This window comes from Euprymna scolopes, chromosome 44 (genome assembly GCF_053919585.1).
Source record: "Euprymna scolopes isolate OS-2025 chromosome 44, ASM5391958v1, whole genome shotgun sequence".
Taxonomy (NCBI): domain Eukaryota; kingdom Metazoa; phylum Mollusca; class Cephalopoda; order Sepiida; family Sepiolidae; genus Euprymna; species Euprymna scolopes.
In genome coordinates this window covers 9,827,134-9,845,599 of record NC_136525.1, presented here as the reverse complement: position 1 = coordinate 9,845,599, position 18,466 = coordinate 9,827,134, and the positions used below count along the sequence as shown (strand labels likewise).

The window sequence follows — 18,466 nt, the reverse complement described above, 5'->3', positions numbered from 1 at the left end:
ATGACCCTGTTTTGATATTAACTTTAAAAATCTAAAAAAAAAAATATATATCTGATATGTCGGTTCGAACGTGCAATCTTAAGATAACGACGCTGCTAATATACCGACTGGTTGATGACCGCGTGAGCGAAATTTGGTCGTTTTTTTTTTTAATTTTTTATATAGAGTGGCCACAAAGTCTGGCTACATAATGTAGCCAGACTTTGTGGACACCATATATATATATATATATATATATATATATATATATATATATATATATATATATATATATATGTGTATATATATATACAGGGTAGCCAGACTTTGTGGAAATCTCGCTACATAATGTAGCCAGATTTTGTGGCCACCCTGTATTTAAACTAATTCAAGAAAGAACGTTTTTAACACATGCGTGCATGGCTAAAGGAACGATTTTTTGCTACCCCTCTCTGTAGAAAAGTGTCCAGTCGGGGATGAAGAAAGTAATGTTTTTAGCCAACTTTTTGATATTTGTCGTTCGAAGGGTCGAGCTTCAAAATGATACCGATCTCGTGAAAATCCGTCGCTTCTGTCGAAAGGTTTTGCAAGACATACAAACATACATACATTTAAACAGAATTTTGCCCTTTATATTATAGAAGATTATATTGGACCCAATATATATGATTTGAAATCTTTAAAAAATAATCCGTGCGCCACCACAGAGAATCAAAACCAAAACAATTACAATTTACTTTTTCCTTATATATCTTGAATGACATTTAGAATTTATATAAATGGTAATTTCAACTATATTCCCACCGCTGTTAACGTTGGCTGAGTGGTTTGTTCCTTGCTAATCGAATCAGAGATGGTTTGGTAGCTGCGTTCAAATCTCCTGACCGATGATAATTGTGACTTCCTGCAGATGAAACACTCGAGTCTGTATGTATTACAAATAATTATATATGTGACATTGTTTTTGGGTGTGAAATTTTTCTACTGAATTCCTCTCTGAATATTTGATCTGTAGACTTGAAACTTGATATATAGGGTATTTGGACCTCAGGAACACTTTCGATTTGGGTTTTAGCCTACAAAATTATCTGTTAAGCAGTCGTAATTGAAAAAATAAACAAAAACAAAATAAAGCACTTGACCTTGGCAGGAGTAAATCAACGACTAAGACTGGAGAACTGGTTTGTTTTCGATTCCAGATGATGATAGCAATGGTGAGACTGGCCAGTACCAGATGGGTGACTATTTGGAGAAGGCTAGGCACTGTATGTACCGTGCTGACTCGTAGAAATTTCCAGGTTGCCGGTTTCCCACCTGACTACAACTTGGATGTCTTCAAGTCCAACATAAACAAATTCCTGATCAATAACCCTTATCCCCGAGTGGCTTCCGGGCCTTGATAAGTGGTGACTACCATGTAAAAAAAAAAAAAAAAAAAAAAAAAGCACACGAACTCATTTCTTTTTAAAAAATGTGTGAAAGGTGATAATGTACTTACCTGGTAGAATATCCTTGATTTTCAACATTTTCCAGTATTCCCCGTGCACTGTTTTTCCGGAAGAGTCCGTAAGTGTAACATCCAAGAGATCCGGGTCATGCTCTTTAATAAAATGCTCCTCGTAATCTCGAATATCGTAACACACAAATTCGCAAAAGGAGCAGCGATAAACACCGCGAAGTCCACCCGTCTCCGAATCTTCAGGTTCGGTTTTGATCGACACCAATGTCGTCGCTGCCGTGGCGACCGGCGCTTGATCCTTGGACACCAAGAAGCCTTCGACCACAGAGGAGAGCACGCCTAGGGAGTCCATATTCTGCGTCGGGAGGCTGTCGCAGTTAGGGTCTGTCATGGAAAAGTCTATGGGTGTCTCGTTTGTTTGTTCAGGGGAGCTACTCGGTGTTGGGACGCGGGTCGGAGTGGGTGATGATCTAGGGGATTGTGAGGATTTCTGATCTGTATCCGGAGAGCACTCCGGTTGCGTATTATGTTCCTCTTTCTCAGAGGTGTCACCAGTCTGTTTTAGCTCGACGTCATTTCTTGTATTAGTCGGAGTATCTCTAGAGGACTGAATAGTATTATTACTGTCATTGTTTGAAGAATTGGTATCAGTGTCCTTAGTACTACTGGAACTACTTTTTCGAGAACTATCACTACTACTACTACTACTACTACTACTACTACCTGTGTTGTTAATATTGGTAGGAGTATGATGCTTATCATCATCACCATCATCATTATTATTGTTATCATCTTCATTACTAGCTTCGATGGACATTTTCCGACTTTTTATACCGACTCTCTCATCTTCAGACTCCGAGTCAGACCAGGAAGTCGTCACCTGCGGGTGGCGGACAGCGACCGGCGCGTGACGCTTCCGTCGTTGGCGCGATGTCACTTCTTTGTCGCAATTTGAGTCCCCGTCGCTCGACCCGTCAGCTCGGTGACGTTTTCGTTGGCTGTTTCTATCCGGTGCCGCAGAATCAGACGTGGAAGAAGCCGTCTCTCCGGTAGGTCCTGCCAGGGTGTCTGAATCTTCGTGCAAGTGGCCTTTGGGTGATAGTGGAGCCACTGGTGTTGTTGTTGCCGTGAAGGATTTGTTAGTCGCGGAGCCGTCTGACGGTGAAGTCCCAGCTGCTTTGGGACTGGCGGCATCGGAACAGTTTTCCTCCGGGCAGGTTCTTGAGTTCTGGGAAGTCGAGCTTACAGTGACCGGCGATGGGGGAGCGGAGGAGTTTCGGGGGGTGATTGGATTTGATGATGGAGAATGTGTATTTGCAGATGTTGACATTGAAGTCGGAATGGTTAAAGAGGCTGTGGATGTAAGGGATGAGGAAGACGAATGTCCCGAATATTTGTTATTTGAACTCGTACCTGATGTAGAGTAAATACTATTATTATTATTATTACAAGTATTATCAACAGGGTTGACGTTGGAATTGGTAATAGAGCAGTTGATAATATTCTGGGACAAAGACGTTGATGAAGAACCTGACAGGTGATCACGTTTAAAATTTGGCTGCGACAGCTGAAGCGGACGCGACTGCTGGGGATACGGCTGATGAGAGTTCGGTTGATGCCTCTGGGAGTGCGGATGCGAGTGCGCTGGGGGTGGTGGTGGTGCCGGTTGTGTCGACTGACTATTCGTGGTCTGTTGTTGTGACTGTGACTGCTGCACGTGGTCCGTGTTGCTGCGGTCGGCGGCCTCGATGCGAGCCCTGTGCTGGTAGCTGGAACAGTGGCTCATGAACGCCGCCCGCGCCTGACACTTGCAGTTGCACACCTGGCAGAAGTAGACGATATTGCCACCCTCGCGGATTAGCTTTGTGTACTTGCCGAAATCGGGCGTGTAGCTAGGGTTAGCTGTTGCTCCGAAAAAACCCGATGGGCTCCCGGCTGCACCACCAGGCGTACCAGTCAAACGAGTGTTAGAAATTAGGATCTGATCAGCTAACTGCTGTAGCCTGCTGATATTTTCATCCATGGGTATTTTTTCAGGTTTTATCATTTCCTTGCCGGGACTACATCTCTTAGCAACCCGTATCAAAGTCCTTGGTGACACTGTAGGCGCATGTCGCTGTTTGACATGTGCAGAATCCATTATAAATCTCGAAGTCCGATTTTGTATCGACTTAGTCGGATCACTTACTGTGCATTGATTTTCCGTGCTTATTTCTATTTCGCTTTTATTTGTGAATTCGTCGATGGGAGACGGTTCTGTCGCTTCGACTTCATCTCCGGGGTGGGCCTCAATGCCGTGCGATAGACGGCAGTGAGCGCGGAGGTCTTCCTCGGTGCTGAACTTCAGATCGCAATGTTGGCATTCCTTATGCGATTGTTTCTTCGTCAGATGCAGGTCGTTGACGTGGCTAATGAAACTATCCCGTGACGTCAGTATTGACGGCAGGGTGGTGCAGAGGGTGCACTTGTAAAGAACCTCCGCAAATTTCATCAGGTTCTCCATCGAACTCTCCAGAACCTTTCCGATGAAGTAACTATCCGAATTACCACCACCACCGGAACCATTCATGAGACCATTCTTTTTTTCTGACGGCGACATGTTAAATGCTTGATCCGTACCTAGCTTAGCTGGAAGCGTGTAATCTTGTGGAACTCTTGATCCGTTTGTTACTAATCTCGGACTCGGATACGACTCCTTACGAGAACACCGGAAGTTCCGGTTGATGCTGATGTTGCGGTTGCTATAGTTGACTGCTTCCTGTTCCGTCTTGATTTGCATGTGGCATTGGCTGTTGTGGATTGCGGAGTCGACGATCGGATGAGGAGTATACATGATAGGGTGGATGCCGGGTGGGGACTCTGGGAACCTTGTCAAGGGGTACGACGAAGATACTGGCGGCGGTGACACAACTACTTCCATTTGGTCCTTCTCACCTTGTGAGCCACTGCAACGAAAACACGAGATGTGATCAACATTTAGAAAAGAGAAAACCAAAAAAACATACGAGACCAAGACGCAAACATTGCATATGAAGCGTTCGGTGGAAGAATGACATAAGCACCAAAAATCGAAATTTTCAGATTTTTATCGCAAAGCGCATAAAATATCAAAGAGAATCACAAAAATCGGTCAATGTGAGCTGCTTGTCCGACCTGCGGAGGGTGTTTATTGTGAAAGCCATTCTTAACATGGGGAATTTGGGAGAGATGTTTATTCTGAAAGCCGTTCTTAACATGGAGAGGTTGTGGGAGTGTTTATTCCGAAAGCCGTTCTTAACATGGGGAGGTTAAAAATAAAAAATGCCTTACAGAATAAACTTCCCCATGTTAAGGACAGCTTTCAGAATAAACACCCCTAACCTCCTCATGCGAATAATATATATATATATATATATATATATATATTGTGTACAGAAAGTTGTTAGTTGAGACAGATCATTGGTACCGTCGGTTTCAAGCCCAATAATAAGGCCCGTTTAAGGTATCCTTATCAAGCTCTCTTCAGCTAATATTCGTCTATCTTATAACCGGAAGTGTGAAGTATATATATCTCGCGAATTCACGTTCAAATCTAGTTTTGTTTAATCCCCCCCTTTTTTATATCGGATAATGTAAACTTTAAACGTATTTTTGGAAATTTTTAAATGTAATTCGATATAATTAAACGAGTTTTTAAGTTTTTAACCGATACCAATACAGATTTTAAAGTTTTTTATACATAAGGAAAGAGATTTTAAAATTAATTTGGGTTCAAATTAAAATCGATTTATATAAAGAAAACATTTTTCGAAATTAGATCTTAAATTTAAATAATTCAAAGTTTAAAATTAGGTATTACATTATCCGATATAAAAAGGGGGGGGTTAAACAAAACGAGATTTGAACGTGAATATCGGGCTTGAAACCGACGGTACCAATGATCTGTCTCAACTAACAACTTTCTGTACACAAAATATAAATACGCTCTTAAAATTTGGATTTTCCTTTTAATTGAGCACTCTGCTGGAATTCTTTTTCCAAAAAAAAAAAATAATCATATATATATCATAAAAATATGCACGTATCTTACTTTATGGATAATAGATATATATTACTAGTAGGGTTACCCGATGTTGCCCGGGATTGAATGATGATCAACGAATGTTTCACACTCCCATATATTTATTGTCATCGAAATCGGTGAAATCGCCCATTTTTTAATGAAATCGATTGATTGTCTTTTCTAGTTGGGGACCCACCGCGGTGCACATGGCTTTCGCAGCAACTGGGTTCACAATACATTGCAAGTCTACATTGCACTGTAGAGAATCTACTATTGATTTTATATTATTTTTTATATATAATAGCTTGAATTTAAGTTTAAAATGAAAAAGTCAAGTATCATGGTTAAATTGTGCTTTAAACAGAAACATTCATTTCGAACCCGCCCATGTTATGTTAAAGAACCTACTGTTGATTTTATATGCCTGACCCTATTGCTTGTGCGGTGATATAGGCTTGAATTTAAGTTTAAAAAAAAAAAATCAATATCATGCTTCAATTGTGCTTTAAACAGAAGCATTCATTTCGAGCGCGCCTCTGTCTTATAAAAGAACCTATTGTTGATTTTATATGTCGGGCCTTTCTGCTTGTGTGGTAATAAAACTTCTCAAATGCACTTGTGATGTTAGGCTGTGTAAGGTGTTAACTTTCGTTAAAATCATCTGTTCCTTTATTTATCGGATTTTTTCCATCATCAATGCTCATCGAAGACATTCCGATACAAAACCTATCTAAGAACACTGCCAGGCATATAAAGTACCTTTGTGCGAAATTTCATAAAAATCGACCCAGCCGTTTTCGAGTCCATAAGGAAACGGCTCTCACACACAAAGTTCTTTTTATTTGGTCAAAATTACCTGTTCCCTATTTCCTCGGATTTTTCCGATCATCGATACTCCTCGAAGACATTCCGATACAAAACCTTTCTAAGAACACTGCCATGCACATAAAGTACCTTCATGTGAAATTTCATAAAAATCGGCCCGGCCGTTTTTAAGTCCATAAGGAACGAATTTACACACACACACACACACACACACACACACGCGCACACACACACACACTTCCTTCGCTGACGTACACGGTTGTACGCAACACGTTTGAGGGAGCTTTCATTATTTTGAAGAAAGAATTTTGGCGTGTGTGGCCTTGTTTTTTTTTTTTTTATTATTATTTTGTCTTCAACTTTGCATTTTTCGGATTATTTTATTTTATTTTTCATTTTTTTTTTTGGGATGGATATTTTTTTGGACGAAAATTCTCAACATGGGGATGGGAGGGTGTTGTGTATCTATTCTGCATACCTTACAATTTAATAAAAACAGATATCGTAAAATTTTAATTAAACTTGAAAATACTATTTTAAAAAAATAGCGCGGATCAATAAGTGCGCTAGCACCAAATAAAATTTCACTGTTTTTCAATATGAAAAAAAAAAAAATAATAAATAAATACACCGACGACATTCCGTGATAAAGGTTTTTGTTTATCGCCACAAGTGCTAATCTGAACTTGCACCAATTTTCCTGTTAATTAACACCCATAACTATATAATCTCCGACCCCCCCCCAAAAAAAAACCCAAATAAATAGATAAATGTATAACAAAATAATCTGAAAAGCGCAAAGTTCAAGCCAAAATAATAATAAAAAAAAGTAAATTTTTACGACGTACCATAACGTATTATAAACACCCTAACCTCCCCATGTTAAGAACGACTTTCGGAATACCCCCCCCTCCCAACCTCGACAGCCGTTCTTATCATGGGGAGGTTGGGGGGGAGGTTGTTTATTCCGAAAGCCGTTCTTAACATGAGGTGGTTGAGGGTGTTTATACTACACTGGGGCAGGTCGTAAAAAATACAAAAAGAAAAAAAAAAAAAAAAAAAAAAAAGAAAGAAAAAGGCCACACACGCCAAAATTCTTTCCTTTTCAAAATAATGAAAGCTCCCTCAAACGTGCTGCATACAACATCGGAGCCGATGCATATTTCGCTATAGGGGTCTCACAGTTCCTTTTATATTATAGTAGATAAAAAGAAATCGAGGTGTGTGTGTGTGTGTGTGTGTGTGTGTGTGTGTGTGTGTGTGTGTGTGTGTGTGATCGCTATGACCAATTGACCTTTATACCTTTCTAAATTTGAAAGAAACTTTAGAACGAGAACGTCAATTAATATTTTCCCAAATATCAGATCAGAGTAAACCTCTCATGTGAAATTGAATTTGAAATGTTAGCATTTCGGCGCCGTAAATGAAATTATTAAAACTAGTGTGACCTGTGAAAATTCCACAGCGATAGAAGTAGCAATAATTGTCGAAAATGTTTCAATAACAATTATTTTTAATTAAGGGTATTTATTTGCTCTCCCACCGAGCAAATTAGGCACAAGGCCGATTTTTAATGCGAAGAGTGAAAGGGAAAATGGGGACCAACTCCCCGGGGAGTAGGGGAGCTGGATAGTGACAATTGGTATGAAGGGCTTCCCCTACATTGACCAATAACTTATATGTGGGGTTGCCCCCACATATGGTCTTTGCTAGACACTTGTTGCCCAGGCCCCGAAGGACCAGGGCCGAGTAAGGATATATATATATTTTTATATATGGAATTAAAAGAGATTTAACTTACTCTGAGTCTATTATTATTGATCTCGTGTGTAAAAGCAAACCGAAAAACTGTAGCGAGCGAGACTAGGCTGTATTCTCACCTTAGTTCTCTTTCTCCCTACTTTTTTTCTCTTTTCCTTCCTTTCTTTTTATACGTCATCAGAGGTTCCAGCCAATGAAAAGCGAGAATGGTTTACGTGGAACATTCGAGTGAAGGAAACGTCCTTACATCCACGGCGACTAGAGACAGAACACACGCCTCACTCCTCAGCTCCCGTTAGGTAGCCAAGAGGAGCATTGAACATTAATACAGACTTTACAAAATGCACTGTCTTTCTTTGTAACCCGAGTTTCGGGAAAACACACATATATATTGGATATATAAAACCTCATGAATTCATAACAAAGTCGCGTTACACGTCCTCATTGTTATAAGAAGACAATGTCTTCTTTTACCAGTATTTCTTTCTATTTCAGCGCTCCAGTTCTCCCTGTTTTCGGAGGCGCCCCGAAGTGGGAGCTTACCGAAATGGTGACCTCTAATTAGTACCCATGTTAATGTATGGTAATAATACCATAAAACTACGCGCGTAGTAAGATTCCCACCAGCAATAACGTAAGAAATTACATTTCTTAATATCCTGAAAACTATTTAAATGCGATAATCGTTTTCAGCATACCCGAAAACTTTACGATGTCGTTACTTTAAAGGAAAACGTTAAGGTGGAAACAAGGTAAAAATTTAACTTTTTTTTTTTTTTTTTTAATTAAATTAACCGTAACATATGTACGTACGTTAAAGGTACTAAAATCTATTTTTTCTATACCCCTATAATTGTTTTTATTATTGTGTATTGATATTCATATTAAAAACCCTTTTTTAAAAAAATATTTTTAAAAAGAAAATATAACTCGTGGAATTGCATTCATTTGCAAAAGATCTAACTTATTTGCATATCCTTTTTTAAACATTCGTTTTAATTAAGAAGGCTATGACAACAGCATATTCTTTTCATTGTTTTGACTCTCGAGTATATATCCGTTGATATCTTATATGCTTTTATATAGAGTGATGTGGTAGGTGTGTCAGAAATTTCATGAAAATAGTGAATAATTCCACCCCATCTTTCCAAGCTTATAACTCCTGGAAAAATGTAATTCAAGCCCTAATTTATTTTTTTTTCAATTAAAGGAGCAAGGACCAAGGTTTCATTAAAAAAAAAACAAACAAAAAAAAACAAAAAAAAAACAAAAACAAAACAACGTGTTTTTTTTTTAAGTTACAGGTAAATTTCTAAAAAAACAGTTATTTTTTTTGTTTTAAATTTGAATATATTATTTATTGACCTTTTTTCTTCAATTTGTGATATATAACACTTTAGTGAGTAAATTAATTATTTACTTTTTAATAGACATTTCAAAATGGGAGACGTGAATTATTCGACCCCCTGTCTTTCCAAGCTTATAACTACTCGAAAAATGTAATTCAAGCCCTAATTTTTTTTTCAATTAAAGGAGCAAGGACCAAGGTTCCGTAAAAGAAAAAACAAATAACGTGGTTTAAAAAAAAAGGTTTTAAACTTCGAACTTTACAGGTAAAATTCTAAAAAACACTACGTTTTTTTTGTTTTAAATTTGAATATATTATTTATTGACTTTTTCTTTTCAATTTGTGAGTAAATTAATTATTTACTTTTTAATAGAAACTTGAAAATGGGGGAGGCGTGAATTAAAAAAAAAACGTTTGTCTAAAATATTATATTCGGTTTATTGGAAAGAACATAAAATTTCACATTGACCCTGAAAATATCGTAAAAATAGAATCAATAGAAAAATTTTGATAGATTTTTAAAGTTTAAAAATTGAAAAATATTGAGTTCGGAAAATTCATTACTGTTTTTAAAAAAATATTTCAATTACTTTTAAAACAACTTTAATAGTTTATTTTGGAAGTATAATCCATAAAGAAAATAAACAACCCACTTTTAACAGAGAAATTACGAGATTTTTATATTTTATTCGCAGTTTCGTGTTAGGGGTGTCAAAAATTCCTACAAAAATTCTGATACACCTAGTGATGTGGTTCTCGGTTGATTAACTGTGTCTAACTATGTCGAATATATACTCGAGAGTAAAAAAAAAATTAAAAGAATATTCTGTTGCCATCGCCCTATTAATTAATTCCCTATTCGTTTTCTTGTGGGATGATCATCTTTAGTTAAATAATAGCATTTCAGCCCGGCGTTGCCTGGGTGTTTGCAGGTGTGTGTTGAGAAAAAAAAGTGGTAGTAGAAAGACAGGCTCGAACCCGTACCGCGAGCGAGGAAAAGAACGGGGGAAAAAAACTGAAGTTTTTTCTGTTACGACCACCGCCAAACTGGAAGTGACATAGGTTTAAATAAAGGCTAGACAATCGAAAAGAGGGGGATGCCTTTCGAAAATATCGGTGAAAAAAGCGACCTCTCCCTGTAGAAAAGTGCCCAGTTGAGGGTGAAGAAATTAATGTTTTTAGCCAATTTTTCGATATTTGTCGTCTGAAGGGCCGAGTTTCAAAACGATACTGATATTGTGAAAATTCGTCGCCCCTGTCGTAAGTTTTAGGCAGACATGCAAACATAGATACATTTATATGTATTTATATGCTCAAATTTTCGATCCAAACCGATTAAAAGCTTGTCCTATCTCTGAATACCTTTTACGTCAAATTTCAAATGTTTAGACTAGAAATTGTCTGAGTAATTTGGTAGAGACAGCAGAGGTCAATTTTTTTTTTTTTTTTTTTTACATTTGACCCTTATTATGACCTCTTAATATTTATTGTTTTGGGCTCAAATCAAGTTATTAAGTAAGACTCATGTCCAAGGAATCTATATCTAAAATTTCAATTGTTTAGACCCCAAATTGGTGGAGAAGTTTTGTAGAGTTGTCAAAGGTCAAAACGTTGAACTTTGACCCCTTAACAGCCAAATTTCTGGCCGAAAACGGATTACAAAGATTTTCCCAAATCTCACTACCCTGTATATTAAATTTCGAGTCTGTAGACTAAAAATTGACAGAGTTATCGTGTAGGGAAATTTACACGGACAGACACACACACACACACACACACACTTTTATAGATATATATCTATTATTTTATTTATTTTTAGATATTCTACATGATTTATACTTGCGTATAATATTTGCGTAAAAAGGTTATAGTAAACACAAACCTCTTTCTCTATTTATGTATGCGTATATATTTTTGTTTAAAAATTTTGCCTACCAAATTTCTCCGTCAGTTTTTTGGCCTACAGAGATGAAACTTAATATATATATAGGGTATTCGAACCAATGCGAAACTTTATTTGGGTTTTAGTCGGGGAAAATCGGTGCAAAAGAGTGAAAATTAAAATGAAATATGCCAAGTGAAGGTCGAACGACGGCGTTACGAATATGCATGCGTAACGTAATAGCTATTGCTTCATGTTTTAATTTTAAGCCTCGCAACAAGCGTGTCTTCATAAGTCAGGCATTAACGCCAGAGGAGAAAGTAAATCGTAAGCTGAACGTTTTGGTTTCGATTCTCGGTTGTGGCGCACGAGTTCTTTCTTTCTTTCTTTCTTTATTTTTTTAGCTTTTTTAAATCATTACTATATCTTGGGTCCAATATAATAATAAATACGAAAACTGCATTAATAAAAAAAATATCTTATTTTTAAGTGTATTTAATGAACGGGCAATGCCGGACGGTCTGCTGGTTATTAAATATTTCAAAACCATGTTTACAGTACAATTTTAAGATCAAATTTTCATTATAAACACCCCAACATCCCCAGGTTAAGAACGGCTTTATGAATAAACCCCCCCCCCAACTTATCCAGGCCTAGATGCCACTCGAGGATAAAGGTTAAAGAGTGTATAGTAGTCAATGGGACAATATCACAGTAATCGTTAGAAGTGTGATTTTGGTAAATTGGATTACTTAAGGGGGACGGCTCATCAAGAACTTGTTTACATTGGACTTGAAGACGACCATATTGTAGTCAGCTGGAAAGCAGGGAAATGGAAGACAGTTCCGCAGGTATGCAGTTCTAAGAAAGAAACTTTGTTCATGGAATGTACGTTTAGGTTTAGGCACAGATAAAGAGTGGGGGAAATTAATAAGTTTTTTCAGCTAGACGTGTGTTTCTCGCGAAAGTTTGGCTAGGAGGGGGGGGGGGTTATAGAGTGGAGCCCAGACGAGCACTTGCTATGAAAATAACGGGGTTTGTATTACTGTACACATAGATTCGAAAAAGTTGTCAAAAAACAAATATAAAAAACAAATATATAACAAATAAATGTTATCAAAGGCAAGATAAATTACTTTTCTGCCAAACTGGATATATTTTTTGTGTTTTTATTCAATGTAACATATTTATTCAGCTCGAAAAACATACAGTGTTTACCGATGTATTCGAAAATTCGAGATGGCGTCTCACACCCTCTTTAACACCGTAAGTATGGAAAAAGGTGTTATAAATAAAAAACTATACAAAATACTATTAAAAACCCGCCGAATATATGTCAACCTATGTCACGGTAACATATATTGAGTGAGTTTTTAACAGTATTTTATCCGGTTTTTTATTTATAACATCTTTTCCCACACTTACCGTGTTAAAGAGAGAATAAGACGCCATCTTGAATTTTCCAATACATCGGTAAACACTGTATGGTTTTCGAGCTGAATAAACATGTTACATTGAATAAAAACACGAAAAATATATCCAGTTTGGTAGAAAAGTAACTTATCTTGCCTTTGATAACATTTATTTGTTATATATTTGTTTTTTTTGACAACTTTTTCGAATCTATGTGTACAGTAATACAAACCCAAATAACGATAAAGCAGAGACAGGCTCGCAAAGTCTCTTCTGTGAGAAAGACGTTGCAAGGGCTTTTCGAATCTCTTCGGATTGTAAAACAAACCCATCGATGGATTTAAAAAATAATTTAAGAAAACATAAAATTGAAGTATTAGGGCCTGATTTTTTTTTTTTTTTAAACAGTAAATGTGCGTTCGTGTGTATAAAGATTTAACAAATTTCAATTACTGATCAGATAACACTGAAAATAACCATACACCAAGGTTGGTTTATAACGAGTAAAATCTTTGTTTGGGTGGATGAATACAGAAATATATCGACAAGTTGAAATGCGAAACGTTCATTTCAACTTTGCCGATATATTTCTTTTGCGCATGCTCAAATTCATTCATAACTAAAAGTGGTTTAATACAGGGCGAGCACCCCCCCCCAAAAAAAAACAAAACAAAAGCTAAATGGAGGCCATCTAGAACATATGCTGCAGAACGGAGAAAAAAAAAAAAAAAAAAGGCCAAAGACCCTAGTGTTTTGATGTGATGTTTTGAACATAATAAACTAGTTATGACCAAAGTTTAATTTCATTCGGGCGAGACACTAAGAAACGGGGTCTAATTAGAGTTGGGGACCGTTTTTTATTTGGGTCACCCTATATAAAATCTTTTTTATATATATCTATCGATAGCTCAAACAGTAGGGGACGCGATTGAAGCGCTAAATGTTTTTGGTTTCGATTCTAGCTGATGGCACTGAAGTCATTTTTTAGACCGTTTGAAATCAGTAATATATACAGGGTGCCCACAAAGTCTGGCTACATAATCTACAGGATGCTTCCACAAAGTCTGGCTACATAATGTGTGTGTGTATATATATATATATATATATATATATATATATATATATATATATATATATTATTTTTAAAAACAGTAATCTACGGACATGCGTGTTTCGGAGCCCTACTCCTCTTCAGCGTAGCTTGACTGTTGGTAGGATTCGAACCTTGGACCTTATGTATTTCAGTCCAGCGCCATTATCCACTCTGCTATGTCGCCATAGACGATTCACTGCTTCGTTTTTATGGTTCATCTGTTTAAGTGGTTTTTGTTTTTGAATTTTTAAACGATAGTAATGTTTATGTCTCCGCCGCGGAGAACAGAACCGGTGTTTTTCTTAGAAAGTCGACCATTTTGTATGTGGACGTATTATTTATTTATTATTAAAAAAAAAAAAAAAAATAAAACAATAAATAAATAAATAAATAATACGTCCAAATAAAAAATGGGTGACTTTATAAGATTATATATATATATATATATATATATATATATATATATATATATTCAATAGAGAATTGGCTCTGTAATAATAAATACGAAATCTGCATGAATTAAAATATATTTAAGCGTATTTTATGACTTAGCTTATACTAAATTTGTCAAATGTCTTGCGGATTTTTTTTGTATACACACTTTAAGGTATTTGGGTGATCTAAAGCAGGAAAAAAATGTGTTTTATTTCATAAGAGATCCGTCGGGCGCAAGGAAAATGTTAACAAAGTGCCCCCTTGTTAAGAATGGTTTTCTAAATTTGCACGGGGATGTTAAAATTTATGTATTTTTTAAAAATATTTTTTAATTTAAACAAACAAAAAAAAAAAAAAAAAAAAAAAGACAGACAGCAACAAAAAACGGGCATTTTGACAACAGAACGAAAAATGTTACCAAAAGTAAGATAAGTTACTCTTCTATCTACCTGGATAATTTTTTTTAGGGTTTTAACTTATTTTAAAGCGTTTATTCAGTTAAAAAAAAAAGAGGTCACACATCCATATTATTTTTGGTAAATATCCAGATCTGCTACTGCAGAACACCGACCACTCTAATTTTTTTTTTTTTTTTTTTTTTACAGGTAATTGAGGTCGCTGACAACGAATCTGATAGTCAAACTTGGGGCAAATTTACCGTTTGCATGGTATTTACCCCTGAACCCACGAACTACTTTCCACCATTTTGCAGCTTCCGTTTACGCTACGCGCATGCACGCTGTAGCATAAACGACGGCTTCACCAAGCAAACTACGTTGGGGAAGGGGATTTTTTTTCCCCCCAGGACATAGCATTTTCTAATTTTCAAAAATACATTATAGCACTTTTTGGTTGGAAAATTTAAAATTAACTGAAAAAGAAAAGAAAAGGAAAGCACTCCAAGTTGGAGTGAGGAGGGGGGGGTAATTTATCTGTTTTTTTTTTTACCTGGAAAATAGAATTTTCAAATTTGCAAAAAGTAACGCACCGACATTTACCAATTAGAACACCATTTAACATTTTCCGAAGATTTTACTGTTTACATTGGGGGCGCGGGGCGGCGGATGTGATGCAAAAGCACTTATTAAGCCACATAAGTTCTATAATTGAATCCTCCTCCCGCAAAAAAAAAAAGAATGAAAAACAAAGATGTTTGGTGCTTATGTTTTTGTAAACCACATTAAAAACTACGTGAGACAAAAAAAAAAGTCCCCCAATTTGTTGTACTTTTCTTTAACTGTAAGTCATTAAAAAAATGTCAGTCCGTAATTTTTTGATTAGTACGCCATGTGAGAAGGCAGTTTGCTAGGTGAAGCAAGCCGTCGTTCATGCTGCAGCGCGCGTAGCGTAAACGGAAGCTGCAAAATGGTGGAAAGTTATTCGTGGGTTCGGGGGTTAATACCATGCAAACGGTAAATTTGCCCCAAGTTTGACTATCAGATTCGTTGTCAGCGACCTCAATTACCTATACAACAAACAAATTAGAGTGGTCCGCGTTCTGTAGTAGCGGATCTGGATATTTACCATTTTTTTTTTTTTTTTGCTTATTTACTATTGTTTAAAAAAAATAACGGGTTTGTTTTACTGTACACACAGATTCGAAAAAGTTGTCAAAAAACAAATATATAACAAATAAATGTTATCAAAGGCAAGATAAGTTACTTTTCTACCAAACTGGATATATTTTTCGTGTTTTTATTCAATGTAACATGTTTATTCAGCTCGAAAAGCATACAGTGTTTACCGATGTATTGGAACATTCAAGATGGCGTCTGATTCTCTTTTTAACACGGTAAGTGTGGGAAAAGATGTTATAAATAAAAAACCGGATAAAATACTGTTAAAAACTCGCTCAATACATGTTACCGTGACATAGGTTGACATATATTCGCGGGTTTTTAATAGTATTTTGTATAGTTTATTATTTATAACACCTTTTTCCAAACTTACCATTTAAGTTTTTCTTAATTACTATTGTTTTAAAAAAGATAAACATCGATTTTCCTAAGTATTTGCTTTCTACCTAGCTGATAAGTTTTTAGTATTTTAACTTATTTTAAAGCGTTTATTAAGTTAAAAAAGAGACTACACCTCCATAATATTAAAAAATATGGCAGACTTGTACGAGAGTGCCGACCCCTTAAAAATGCATCTTTTTCACCTTTATTTATTTATTTATTTAATTTTTTTTTAAACCCACAGATTATATGTCAGCCTATGTCACGGTAACATATATTGAGCGAATTTCTAACAGTATTTTCTCTAGTTTTTATTTTAAACTCCTTTTCCCAAAGTTACCGTGTGAAAGAGAGAGTCGGGCGCCATTTTTAATTTTGCAATGCAACGGTAAACACTATGTTTTTCGAGCTGACTAAACATGTTACATTAAATAAAAACACTAGAAATTTATCCAGTTAGGTAGAAAAGTAACTTATGTTGCCTTTGATGACGTTTATTTGTTATATATTTGTTTTTTTGACAACTTTTTTCGAATCTATGCGTAGTAATACAAACCTAACATGTTTATTCAGCTCGAAAAACATACAGTGTTTACCGATGAATTGGAAAATTAAAAATGGCGCCCGACTCTCTATTTGACTAGGTAAGCTTGGGGAAATGAGATAAAATAAAAAAAAACTAGGCAAAATACTTAGAAACTGGCTCAATGTTAGCGTGATATAGGCTGACATATAATCGGTGTCTTTTAAACAGTATTTTGCATATTTTTCGTGTTTTAACTAATTTTCCCAAACTCTCAAAAATCAAATAATTGATCGGGTTTGTATTACTGTACACAGATTCAAAAAAGTTGTCAAAAAACAAATGTATAACAAATAAATATTATCAAAGGCAAGATAAGTTACTTTTCTACCAAACTGGATACATTTTTTGTGTTTTTATTCAATGTAACATGTTTATTCAGCTCGAAAAACATGCAGTGTTTACCGATGTATTCGAAACTTCAAAATGGCGCCCGACATTCTCTTTAACATGGAAAGTTTGGGAAACGGTGTTATAAATAATAAACAAGACAAAATACTATTTAAAAAAACACCGAATATATGTCAACTTATGTCACGGTAACATATAATGAGTGAATTTCTAACAGTATTTTGGCTAGTTTATTATTTATAACATCTTTTCCTGAACTTACCGTGTCAAAGAGGGAGTCGGGCGCCATTTTTAATTTTCCAATACATCGGTAAACACTATGTTTTTCGAGCTGAATAAGCATATTACATTAAATAAAACACTAGAAAATTATTCAGTTAGGTAGAAATGTAACTTATCTTGCCTTTGATAACATTTATTGGTTAAATATTTTGGGTTTGTATTACTGTACACATAGATTCGAAAAAGTTGTCAAAAAACAAATATATAACAAATAAATGTTATCAAAGGCAAGATAAATTACTTTTCAACCTAACTGGATATATTTTTCGTGTTTTTATTCAATGTAACATGTTTATTCAGCTCGAAAAGCACACAGTGTTTACCGATGTAGTGGAAAATTCAAAATGGCGCCCGACTCTCTCTTTAAAACGGTAAGTTCAGAAAAAGATGTTATAAATAATAAACTAGACAAAATACTGTTAGAAATTTGCTCAATATATATGTTACCGTGACATAAGTTGACATATATTCGGTGTTTTTTTAATAGTATTTTGTCTAGTTTATTATTTATAACACCTTTTCCCAAACTTAACATGTTAAAATGTATCCAGTTAGGTAGAAAAGTAATTTATCTTGCCTTTGATAATATTTATTTGTTATATATTTGTTTTTTGACAACTTTTTCGAATCTATGTGTATAGTAATACAAACCCAATATTTTTTTTTTTTACAACTTTTTCGAATCTATGTGTATAGTAATACAAACTCCTTTGAATTAAAAACGGAACTTTTTTGGTGAAAGAGAGAATATTTGTTAAAAATCTCTCGTTGGGTCAGTTTTAGTTTTTTTTAATTTTTACTTCAAAATTGTTAAATCATTAAGAAAAAAATAATCAATATAGAAATTTATTTAGCAATCTTATGGAAAACTCTATTTCCGTTATTCAAGAATATTTTTAGTTTCATTATTATAGGCATGACACTAATATAGGAGGAACTTTCGGCCCCCCATAACTAGGTTCTGAATTTTGGGGGAATTTTTGACACCCCTAACACAAAACTGCGAATAAAATATAAAAAAAAAAAACTCGTAATTTCTCCCTTTAAAGTGGGTT

General features: G+C 35.5%; 1 protein-coding gene across 4 annotated transcripts in view; it reads right to left on the bottom strand.

The window, feature by feature from the left end:
- The window catches only part of LOC145268686 (uncharacterized), a 227,468-nt gene that overhangs the window by 23,895 nt on the left and 185,107 nt on the right, over nucleotides 1-18,466 (bottom strand). For all 4 annotated transcript variants that reach the window (XM_080124195.1, XM_080124192.1, XM_080124193.1 and 1 more), the window contains one exon: nucleotides 1,478-4,383. In XM_080124195.1, the coding sequence (XP_079980321.1) occupies nucleotides 1,478-4,358 (2,881 nt within the window). In that variant the 5' untranslated portion in view covers nucleotides 4,359-4,383. The remainder of the gene's footprint in view (nucleotides 1-1,477; nucleotides 4,384-18,466) is intronic.